Raw genomic sequence first — 12,140 nt, 5'->3', positions numbered from 1 at the left:
TTAAGAATTCCTGATACGTCTTCCACGCTGTCGAACGATTTGGTAGCGCCGAGCTCGGAAATTGTTGTTGAAATTTTGAATTTCGCGCTTAGTTTGACTAAAAAAAGATCTAGAACGCGACGCGTCGGTAACAGAGCCCGTTTTTAAGAACTGATACATCTTCCACGCTGTTGAACGATTTGGTAGCGCCGAGCTCGGAAATTGTTGTTGAAATTTTGAATTTTGCGCTTAGTTTGACTAAAAAAAGATCTAGAATGCGACGCTTCGGTAACAGAGCCCGTTTTTAAGAATTCCTGATACGTCTTCCACGCTGTCGAACGATTTGGTAGCGCCGAGCTCGGAAATTGTTGTTGAAATTTTGAATTTTGCGCTTAGTTTGACTAAAAAAAGATCTAGAACGCGACGCGTCGGTAACAGAGCCCGTTTTTAAGAATTCCTGATACGTCTTCCACGCTGTTGCACGATTTGGTAGCGCTGAGCTCGGAAATCGTTGTTGAAATTTTGAATTTCTCGCTTGGTTTGACTAAAAAAAGATCTAGAACGCGACGCGTCGGTAACAGAGCCCGTTTTTAAGAATTCCTGATACGTCTTCCACGCTGTCGAACGATTTGGTAGCGCCGAGCTCGGAAATTGTTGTTGAAATTTTGAATTTCGCGCTTGGTTTGACTAAAAAAAGATCTAGAACGCGACGCGTCGGTATCAGAGCCCGTATTTAAGAATTCCTGATACGTCTTCCACGCTGTCGAACGATTTGGTAGCGCCGAGCTCGGAAATTGTTGTTGAAATTTTGAATTTCGCGCTTAGTTTGACTAAAAAAAGATCTAGAACGCGACGCGTCGGTAACAGAGCCCGTTTTTAAGAACTGATACATCTTCCACGCTGTTGAACGATTTGGTAGCGCCGAGCTCGGAAATTGTTGTTGAAATTTTGAATTTCGCGCTTAGTTTGACTAAAAAAAGATCTAGAACGCGACGCGTCGGTAACAGAGCCCGTTTTTAAGAATTCCTGATACGTCTTCCACGCTGTCGAACGATTTGGTAGCGCCGAGCTCGGAAATTGTTGTTGAAATTTTGAATTTTGCGCTTAGTTTGACTAAAAAAAGATCTAGAACGCGACGCGTCGGTAACAGAGCCCGTTTTTAAGAATTCCTGATACGTCTTCCACGCTGTCGAACGATTTGGTAGCGCTGAGCTCGGAAATCGTTGTTGAAATTTTGAATTTCTCGCTTGGTTTGACTAAAAAAAGATCTAGAACGCGACGCGTCGGTAACAGAGCCCGTTTTTAAGAATTCCTGATACGTCTTCCACGCTGTCGAACGATTTGGTAGCGCCGAGCTCGGAAATTGTTGTTGAAATTTTGAATTTCGCGCTTGGTTTGACTAAAAAAAGATCTAGAACGCGACGCGTCGGTATCAGAGCCCGTTTTTAAGAATTCCTGATACGTCTTCCACGCTGTCGAACGATTTGGTAGCGCCGAGCTCGGAAATTGTTGTTGAAATTTTGAATTTCGCGCCTGGTTTGACTAAAAAAAGATCTAGAACGCGACGCGTCGGTAACAGAGCCCGTTTTTAAGAATTCCTGATACGTCTTCCACGCTGTCGAACGATTTGGTAGCGCCGAGCTCGGAAATTGTTGTTGAAATTTTGAATTTCGCGCTTGGTTTGACTAAAAAAAGATCTAGAACGCGACGCGTCGGTATCAGAGCCCGTTTTTAAGAATTCCTGATACGTCTTCCACGCTGTCGAACGATTTGGTAGCGCCGAGCTCGGAAATTGTTGTTGAAATTTTGAATTTCGCGCCTGGTTTGACTAAAAAAAGATCTAGAACGCGACGCGTCGGTAACAGAGCCCGTTTTTAAGAATTCCTGATACGTCTTCCACGCTGTCGAACGATTTGGTAGCGCCGAGCTCGGAAATTGTTGTTGAAATTTTGAATTTCGCGCTTGGTTTGACTAAAAAAAGATCTAGAACGCGACGCGTCGGTAACAGAGCCCGTTTTTAAGAATTCCTGATACGTCTTCCACGCTGTCGAACGATTTGGTAGCGCCGAGCTCGGAAATTGTTGTTGAAATTTTGAATTTCGCGCTTAGTTTGACTAAAAAAAGATCTAGAACGCGACGCGTCGGCAACAGAGCCTGTTTTTAAGAATTCCTGATACGTCTTCCACGCTGTCGAACGATTTGGTAGCGCCGAGCTCGGAAATTGTTGTTGAAATTTTGAATTTCGCGCTTGGTTTGACTAAAAAAAGATCTAGAACGCGACGCGTCGGTAACAGAGCCCGTTTTTAAGAATTCCTGATACGTCTTCCACGCTATTGAACGATTTGGTAGCCCCGAGCTCGGAAATTGTTGTTGAAATTTCGAATTTCGCGCTTAGTTTGACTAAAAAAAGATCTAGAACGCGACGCGTCGGTAACAGAGCCCGTTTTTAAGAATTCCTGATACGTCTTCCACGCTGTCGAACGATTTGGTAGCGCCGAGCTCGGAAATTGTTGTTGAAATTTTGAATTTCGCGCTTGGTTTGACTAAAAAAAGATCTAGAACGCGACGCGTCGGTAACAGAGCCCGTTTTTAAGAATTCCTGATACGTCTTCCACGCTGTCGAACGATTTGGTAGCGCCGAGCTCGGAAATTGTTGTTGAAATTTTGAATTTCGCGCTTAGTTTGACTAAAAAAAGATCTAGAACGCGACGCGTCGGCAACAGAGCCTGTTTTTAAGAATTCCTGATACGTCTTCCACGCTGTCGAACGATTTGGTAGCGCCGAGCTCGGAAATTGTTGTTGAAATTTTGAATTTCGCGCTTGGTTTGACTAAAAAAAGATCTAGAACGCGACGCGTCGGTAACAGAGCCCGTTTTTAAGAATTCCTGATACGTCTTCCACGCTATTGAACGATTTGGTAGCCCCGAGCTCGGAAATTGTTGTTGAAATTTTGAATTTCGCGCTTAGTTTGACTAAAAAAAGATCTAGAACGCGACGCGTCGGTAACAGAGCCCGTTTTTAAGAATTCCTGATACGTCTTCCACGCTGTCGAACGATTTGGTAGCGCCGAGCTCGGAAATTGTTGTTGAAATTTTGAATTTCGCGCTTAGTTTGACTAAAAAAAGATCTAGAACGCGACGCGTCGGCAACAGAGCCTGTTTTTAAGAATTCCTGATACGTCTTCCACGTTGTCGAACTATTCGGAAATTGTTGAAATTCGTTTTCGAAAAATGTTTCTAATTGAATTTCGCTTTCGATTGAGATCAACACAAACGATGTTCATTATTAAAAACTGGTCTAACGTTAAATTATTGGAAGAAATTGTTCTAAACGACCAGCGCCTGAAGAAAATAAAGAAATTACAGCGTTAAATCAAATTACTACACTTTGCAATCGTTAGGTTTTACACAAAGAATCAACAGTAAATTGGAAAACAGGCAAGGGAAGTACGAGGAATGACAGCTGTCACTGAAGTACGCGGAATGACAGCTGTCACTGAAGTACGCGGAATGACAGCTGTCACTAATCTTTATCAATTATGACTTTAAAATTATTCGCGATTTCTGAAGTGACCTAAATTTTTTGCTCGCCAGTGTATATTAGAATTTTTTTCAAAATTGTTACAAAAAACCATCAAATTTCGTTCTCCAACTTATTTAAATTGTACCAGGGGTATGTCGAATGTTTCCGTGCTAAATGGATGAGGAGTTTCCACTGTGGAATTTTTAGAATTGATAAATTTAAATGTTATTTAGATGGTTTACGGTGTAAAATTTATTTACTTTATGATCGAAGGTACCGAGTATCGACGTACACCGCGCGGACATCATCCGTTCACAGGTATCTGTTCCGGCCGAAGCATGTACCGAAAATTCGTATCGTCGGTCGTCGTTTAACAGCCAAACCGTCGAAGACACGGAGACGCCAAAAGCGTCCCCCGTATCCAGATGCGCAGCTGTTAATCTAACGTCTGCGCCGACGCCGAATGACGTAATGGAAAAGTCGATCGATTCTATTGGAACTTGTTCTCTGGACGCGGAAGCATCGGTCGATCTTTCAGGTTTGAGAGAGTTTATCCAGTCAGTTTTTGTGTGGCTTTTTTTTTTCTTGGTTGGTAATGCACCGTTTTCTGTTTTTATCTTAACAACTCTCGATCAATTTGAATGTACAGTTTCGCTATTTTTTCCCTTTGCATGTGCTTTTTAGACTGTGCACTTTATTTTATCCTAAGTTTGGTAAACTATAAATTTAGGTCCAAGGGCGACACCCCTTGGTGACTGCACTTGTAAACGGACGCACCGAGTGGTAAAGCGGCCATCTTGTTGCGACGAGACCAGAGTCAGCGAGAAGTGGACGGCGCGCTGAACACGAGTCAGTCCGGTGTTTCCAGAATTTGCCAGTTAGATGGCGCCATGGTGCTGCTTCGTTATTTCCCCCAAGGTACCCGGATCTTACCCCCATGGGAGTTTTTTCTGCGTCAACGGCAAGAAATACCGAAGCCAGGTTCGAAGAATGTAACGTACAACGTTCGGACGCGGAAATATCAATTTTTTCGTAGTTTTATTTATTATTAACGTTAAAATATTCAGTATAATCGCACAACGAACGTTTTTTCCCCTTGTATTTTCTAAATGCGAGTGGTTAAATTAATTCCACATTACGCAAACGTTATTTAGCATAACTAGATTATCCGTTTTGGATAATTTGAACCCATTAATATATATATATGCGAGTAGGCGCATCCGAAGGTCGAATAACGCCTAAAAAATCTTATTGGAGATTGTTCGAAATGAACATAACGTTAGTTTTGTTGAAAATCACATTATCGAACGTTCTCGAACCCAGTTGTATCATTTAAAAATTCCGATTAGTACCAGGACGTTCGAGGTTATGTTCGGAGTAAATTTCGACGTTCCGCCACTAGATGGAATCAAGATGACGAGGTATATATATAATATTTTAACATACCAATCCTTTAAATTATTCAAATTACCTCGAAAAAGAAATTTCGATTAGGTAACTAACCGCTAAACACTTTCCCGAACCCAAAGATCCTTCTGAGACTGATCATCACATATGGGGTACTAGAACTAGTCGGAATACCACTAGGAACAATCTCTCAAAGACTGGCTTCTTTATGTACAACCGGGACCATGAAATCTTGTCCAACAGCTGCACTAGAAGGGATTCTGAATCTTCCACCTCTCCATATAGAACCGGAAAACGTGGCAGAGGAAACATCATTTGGAATCAACAAAGAAAAGCCGTTCCCAAATAATAACCAACCGTGGGACATGCCTCGGAACATTGCAAAGTTTAGCAATGAAAATGTGTTCAAACGCAAACGGATCACCATTCTGGTCGATGGTCGAGCAGCCAGTAGAGCTCCAAGCTCCAATATCCCAACTCATTTGAGAGCCGAACCCTTCGGTGGTGGTATCAGCTACAGAGCAGTGGAAAAAGCACTGGAAAAGAAGGTAGATTGGAGAAAAACCAATGATTGGGATAACCTACTGGGGCTGAGACGTGCAAAGACTCTTCTGGGAAACTATAACCAGAGTAGATCTGCTGGATGTTTAAAGTACTAAAAGGAGTTTGTATCTGTCGCCTCAACAAACACATTCTATCCACATTCTCTCCAGAGCACTACACCTGGGACGGTATGGAATAGAAGACGAATATCTTGGGCAATAACTAAAAGGAGTGGGATCAATGTATCAGCTGTAAACAGTGGGTTCCCCGTCAAGAAAGGGGGACACGATAGATCCTTTGGTGTATTTTCCTGGTTGTCGTTTCCTGGATACGTTGACGTGGCTAATCAAAAACCGATTTGCGAAACGATTAAATTGAGTTGAACTAAGTTTCGACGGTCACCCTGCGCTTCCGAACGAATACGATCCGGTGGAAATTTCCGGTTTAGTACCCATCGTATTTTATTAACTGGAATGATTAGATTTTGTTGAAAGCATTTTCAATATTCGCTTAATAATTTGGTTAGGTTCCGTATTTTTTGTTGCAGATTGGTCTGAAGCCTCTTCGGCCGATACGTTACGCAGCGCAAGCGTAGTAACACCATCTCCGGAACCACATCTACCTTCTTATTTGAGTCTAGCTTGTACCGTCAACGGTTATTCCACCACAACGCATTACGATCCCTTACGTTTAGCTTCAAGGTAAATGACATTTAAATTTAACAAACTGTCAAATGTGTATATCATACTGAACGTACTGTTTACACTAACACTACACCGAGACTACACTTTTCGACGCGCGTTTTCGAAGTGTGTTCAAAATGGCGATTGTTTTTTGTTGCGAATAACGCGAATTTGATTGAGGTTGACGGATTAAGTGTAGAGATAAACTTCACTTTCGCCTCGTCCAATTTCATCATTATCCTCCGGAGTCGTGTCGCTGTCCGGGTGGGCAACCAAGAACCGCCGTGAAAATGATTTCGACGCGTTTTTCGGTGCCAATTTTGGCTCACTTTAGTTCGCCGTGAGATGTCGTTCGAAGCGGATGCGGCGCAGCGTGGTGTAAACGCTTCAAGGAATCACAGGAACGAACTTGAATCACTACAATCGAAAACTGTTTTTTGGGACTCGATTGAAAGAGGTTATGAGAATGACGACATATTATAACTGTCAATTGAATCAATGTTGCCAAGTGCGCGGATTATAGTATGTGTTTAACGACGTTGCCAATTTTTATGGTGTAACAGGCTATGGGCGTATTAAAAAATGATGCGTTTGCCGTTTGAGTATTCGAATCAACATTTTCCAGACCCAAAATGACGCGGTTTCAGCAAAATGTTTAGGATTTTCAACTGTAGATGTAATCTGGATCCAAAACTACAGTCATTAATCGTTAATGGTTTGTCATGGCCGAATCTCGTTTGAATAGGTGGCCTAAAACGGTTTCATCGGTGGGAAAAGTGATGGTGACCGTTTTTAGTGATGATTATGGATAGAAAGCGACTGAAATGTATCGGATTTTCCAAAATTACACTCCTTGATCGGAAAAACAGTCAGAAAAATGGATTACAATGCGCGAATTTCCTTCAAAAAGGTCTAAACAGTTTCATCGGTCGGAAAAGTGATGGTGACCGTTTTTAGTGATGATTATGGATAGAAAGCGACTGAAATGTATCGGATTTTCCAAAATTACACTCCTTGATCGGAAAAACAGTCAGAAAAATGGATTACAATGCGCGAATTTCCTTCAAAAAGGTCTAAACAGTTTCATCGGTCGGAAAAGTGATGGTGACCGTTTTTAGTGATGATTATGGATAGAAAGCGACTGAAATGTATCGGATTTTCCAAAATTACACTCCTTGATCGGAAAAACAGTCAGAAAAATGGATTACAATGCGCGAATTTCCTTCAAAAAGGTCTAAACAGTTTCATCGGTCGGAAAAGTGATGGTGACCGTTTTTAGTGATGATTATGGATAGAAAGCGACTGAAATGTATCGGATTTTCCAAAATTACACTCCTTGATCGGAAAAACAGTCAGAAAAATGGATTACAATGCGCGAATTTCCTTCAAAAAGGTCTAAACAGTTTCATCGGTCGGAAAAGTGATGGTGACCGTTTTTAGTGATGATTATGGATAGAAAGCGACTGAAATGTATCGGATTTTCCAAAATTACACTCCTTGATCGGAAAAACAGTCAGAAAAGTAGATTACAATGCGCGAATTTCCTTCAAAAAGGTCTAAACAGTTTCATCGGTCGGAAAAGTGATGGTGACCGTTTTTAGTGATGATTATGGATAGAAAGCGACTGAAATGTATCGGATTTTCCAAAATTACACTCCTTGATCGGAAAAACAGTCAGAAAAATGGATTACAATGCGCGAATTTCCTTCAAAAAGGTCTAAACAGTTTCATCGGTCGGAAAAGTGATGGTGACCGTTTTTAGTGATGATTATGGATAGAAAGCGACTGAAATGTATCGGATTTTCCAAAATTACACTCCTTGATCGGAAAAACAGTCAGAAAAATGGATTACAATGCGCGAATTTCCTTCAAAAAGGTCTAAACAGTTTCATCGGTCGGAAAAGTGATGGTGACCGTTTTTAGTGATGATTATGGATAGAAAGCGACTGAAATGTATCGGATTTTCCAAAATTACACTCCTTGATCGGAAAAACAGTCAGAAAAATGGATTACAATGCGCGAATTTCCTTCAAAAAGGTCTAAACAGTTTCATCGGTCGGAAAAGTGATGGTGACCGTTTTTAGTGATGATTATGGATAGAAAGCGACTGAAATGTATCGGATTTTCCAAAATTACACTCCTTGATCGGAAAAACAGTCAGAAAAATGGATTACAATGCGCGAATTTCCTTCAAAAAGGTCTAAACAGTTTCATCGGTCGGAAAAGTGATGGTGACCGTTTTTAGTGATGATTATGGATAGAAAGCGACTGAAATGTATCGGATTTTCCAAAATTACACTCCTTGATCGGAAAAACAGTCAGAAAAATGGATTACAATGCGCGAATTTCCTTCAAAAAGGTCTAAACAGTTTCATCGGTCGGAAAAGTGATGGTGACCGTTTTTAGTGATGATTATGGATAGAAAGCGACTGAAATGTATCGGATTTTCCAAAATTACACTCCTTGATCGGAAAAACAGTCAGAAAAGTAGATTACAATGCGCGAATTTCCTTCAAAAAGGTCTAAACAGTTTCATCGGTCGGAAAAGTGATGGTGACCGTTTTTAGTGATGATTATGGATAGAAAGCGACTGAAATGTATCGGATTTTCCAAAATTACACTCCTTGATCGGAAAAACAGTCAGAAAAATGGATTACAATGCGCGAATTTCCTTCAAAAAGGTCTAAACAGTTTCATCGGTCGGAAAAGTGATGGTGACCGTTTTTAGTGATGATTATGGATAGAAAGCGACTGAAATGTATCGGATTTTCCAAAATTACACTCCTTGATCGGAAAAACAGTCAGAAAAATGGATTACAATGCGCGAATTTCCTTCAAAAAGGTCTAAACAGTTTCATCGGTCGGAAAAGTGATGGTGACCGTTTTTAGTGATGATTATGGATAGAAAGCGACTGAAATGTATCGGATTTTCCAAAATTACACTCCTTGATCGGAAAAACAGTCAGAAAAATGGATTACAATGCGCGAATTTCCTTCAAAAAGGTCTAAACAGTTTCATCGGTCGGAAAAGTGATGGTGACCGTTTTTAGTGATGATTATGGATAGAAAGCGACTGAAATGTATCGGATTTTCCAAAATTACACTCCTTGATCGGAAAAACAGTCAGAAAAATGGATTACAATGCGCGAATTTCCTTCAAAAAGGTCTAAACAGTTTCATCGGTCGGAAAAGTGATGGTGACCGTTTTTAGTGATGATTATGGATAGAAAGCGACTGAAATGTATCGGATTTTCCAAAATTACACTCCTTGATCGGAAAAACAGTCAGAAAAGTAGATTACAATGCGCGAATTTCCTTCAAAAAGGTCTAAACAGTTTCATCGGTCGGAAAAGTGATATTGACCGTTTTTAGTGATGATTATGGATAGAAAGCGAATGAAATGTATCGGATTTCCCAAAACTACAGTCCTTGATCGGAAAAATAGTCAGAAAAGTGAATTACAATGGGCGAATTTCCTTCAAAAAGGTCTAAAACAGTTTCATCGGTCGGAAAAGTGATATTGACCGTTTTTAGTGATGATTATGGATAGAAAGCGACTGAAATGTATCGGATTTTCCAAAATTACACTCCTTGATCGGAAAAATAGTCAGAAAAGTGGATTACAATGGGCGAATTTCCTTCAAAAAGGTCTAAAACAGTTTCATCGGTCGGAAAAGTGATATTGACCGTTTTTAGTGATGATTATGGATAGAAAGCGAATGAAATGTATCGGATTTCCCAAAACTACAGTCCTTGATCGGAAACACAGTCAGAAAAATGGATTACAATGGGCGAATTTCCTTCAAAAAGGTCTAAACAGTTTCATCGGTCGGAAAAGTGATATTGACCGTTTTTAGTGATGATTACGGATAGAAAGCGACTGAAATGTATCGGATTTTCCAAAATTACACTCCTTGATCGGAAAAACAGTCAGAAAAGTAGATTACTATGCGCGAATTTCCTTCAAAAAGGTCTAAACAGTTTCATCGGTCGGAAAAGTGATGGTGACCGTTTTTAGTGATGATTATGGATAGAAAGCGACTGAAATGTATCGGATTTCCCAAAACTACAGTCCTTGATCGGAAACACAGTCAGAAAAATGGATTACAATGGGCGAATTTCCTTCAAAAAGGTCTAAAACAGTTTCATCGGTCGGAAAAGTGACATTGACTGTTTTTTGTGATATTTATGGATAGAAACTGCATTTAAAGAAATAGAAAATGCTTTTCCATCAGGACAACTCACTTTGTTACACATCGGTGATTGCCATGATTACAATTCATGAATTGGTTGACTACCAACCATATTCGTAAGAGCTCACCCCATAGCGACTTATTTACTGATTCGTAACCTCAAAATTTCACTTCCAGCGATTGATTTTCATCACACAAGGAAATTATAGCTAATTCGAGGCAAGTTTTATTTGGAAAGACTAGAAACTTGAGAGCTTGGCAGGAAGAAGTGTATAAGACCCACTATTTATAATAATTATCCACTAATTTATTTAAATTCGGTTACTTTTCTATTTCGTTACGGTTCACTCGGTTATTCACCGACTTTCTCGCCGATAAACAAGCAATTATTTATACAAAAATAATTTCTCGATATTTCGGTTTTAGAAAGTAAAAAGGTCTCGAAATCGCCGGCTTCGCGGTCCATGTTGCGGACGAGTTCGTAACGGTACATTTGAACTACCGAATTCATTCCAAATTTACATACTGATATGTTTTAAATTTAAATGATTTGTTTAGTTTCGTTTTACTTTTCGTTATCAATTTTCAGATCGCGAGATGTTTCTCCACACCGGATAGATACCGATCACCAATCTGTTCAAAAAGTTTCAACTTTTTCTATACAAAACAATCTTCTATCTCCTCCGAATATAGTTCCACTACCTACACTCAAAATGGAGAACGCCTTAACACAACACCGCAACGAATTCTACAGGTAGAGTCAACAATTTTCATAATCGATTTATCCGTTAACCGCCACGTTCGTTGCGATAAATTATCGATATTTATGTTGTAGCTCCCTGAAAACTTCCACGTATATGAGCAAACAGTCGTATTCTTCCGGAATATTCAGTAGTATAACCCAATCGAAAGACACGACCGACAGTTGCTTGGAAAACGGTCATCAGACCATCCAAAATAAGTGCGTCAGCTTCGAAAGCACCAGCATGACGGATACGGGCGGACAGAGGAAATGCGTATCGGAAACCAGTATGAAACAAGAATATTCCAACGGAAGTGAAACGAAATCGTTCATACAACAAAGAGTGGAACGCCTCTACGGACCGGGCGCTCTGGCGCAAGGTTTCTTCATAACCAAACCTCAGAAAAGCCGCTTAAACGAATCCGACAGCAAAACGCACGCCCCCGGTAAATTTATATCAACAAAAACCGATTTATTTTTCTTGTTTTTTATTCAAATTTTGGTTTTTTAGTCGGCGATAAACATTCTAAATCAATGAACGACAACCTTCTCGAAGAAGACGATGATGTAGAATACGGTATGAAACAGAGTACCAGTAGTCCAACTCTTCCGGTCCTAAGGCATCTTCGACCCGAATTTAGGGCGCAACTACCGATGATAAGTCCCAGAAGGGGACAACAATTAGAAATTACGACTATACAGAAGAGTATCACCGTACCGAAATTGATAAATGTGGTTAAAGTGAATGGACATTCGAAAGCCAATGAAGCCGAAACGATATCCGATGTTAAGGAAGATGTTAACGGAACATGTAATGATAAATCTGTAATAGGTAGTCGTCGTTTTATATCAAATAATTGATCATTTTTTGTTCTATTCTTTTCCATTTCTACATGTTCAATATTTCCTTCTCCAGCTACTGCCTACTTGGTTTTTTTTTTCTCTTATTGCCTTTTCCTCATTTCGGTACTTTCACTTTTCACTCTTTTGATCTTTAAATGACTTTCGATCTTCTTCTCTTCTCTAATTTCTACTTTCTTTTTTACTCTTATAGCCTATTCCTTATTTCGA

The 12,140-nt window shown here is 40.1% G+C and overlaps 1 protein-coding gene across 3 annotated transcripts in view; it reads left to right on the top strand.

Moving 5' to 3' along the window:
• Positions 1 to 12,140, top strand: part of LOC130443505 (disks large-associated protein 2) — a 29,494-nt gene that overhangs the window by 8,681 nt on the left and 8,673 nt on the right. For all 3 annotated transcript variants that reach the window (XM_056778184.1, XM_056778185.1, XM_056778183.1), the window contains exons 3-7: positions 3,775 to 4,039; positions 5,999 to 6,152; positions 10,917 to 11,081; positions 11,163 to 11,515; positions 11,581 to 11,901. In XM_056778184.1, the coding sequence (XP_056634162.1) occupies positions 3,973 to 4,039; positions 5,999 to 6,152; positions 10,917 to 11,081; positions 11,163 to 11,515; positions 11,581 to 11,901 (1,060 nt within the window). In that variant the 5' untranslated portion in view covers positions 3,775 to 3,972. The remainder of the gene's footprint in view (positions 1 to 3,774; positions 4,040 to 5,998; positions 6,153 to 10,916; positions 11,082 to 11,162; positions 11,516 to 11,580; positions 11,902 to 12,140) is intronic.

The sequence above is a fragment of the Diorhabda sublineata genome, chromosome 4 (genome assembly GCF_026230105.1).
Source record: "Diorhabda sublineata isolate icDioSubl1.1 chromosome 4, icDioSubl1.1, whole genome shotgun sequence".
Classification (NCBI taxonomy): Eukaryota; Metazoa; Arthropoda; class Insecta; order Coleoptera; family Chrysomelidae; genus Diorhabda; species Diorhabda sublineata.
The sequence above is the reverse complement of the archived record's forward strand: the minus strand, read 5'-3'. Positions and strand labels throughout refer to the sequence as shown.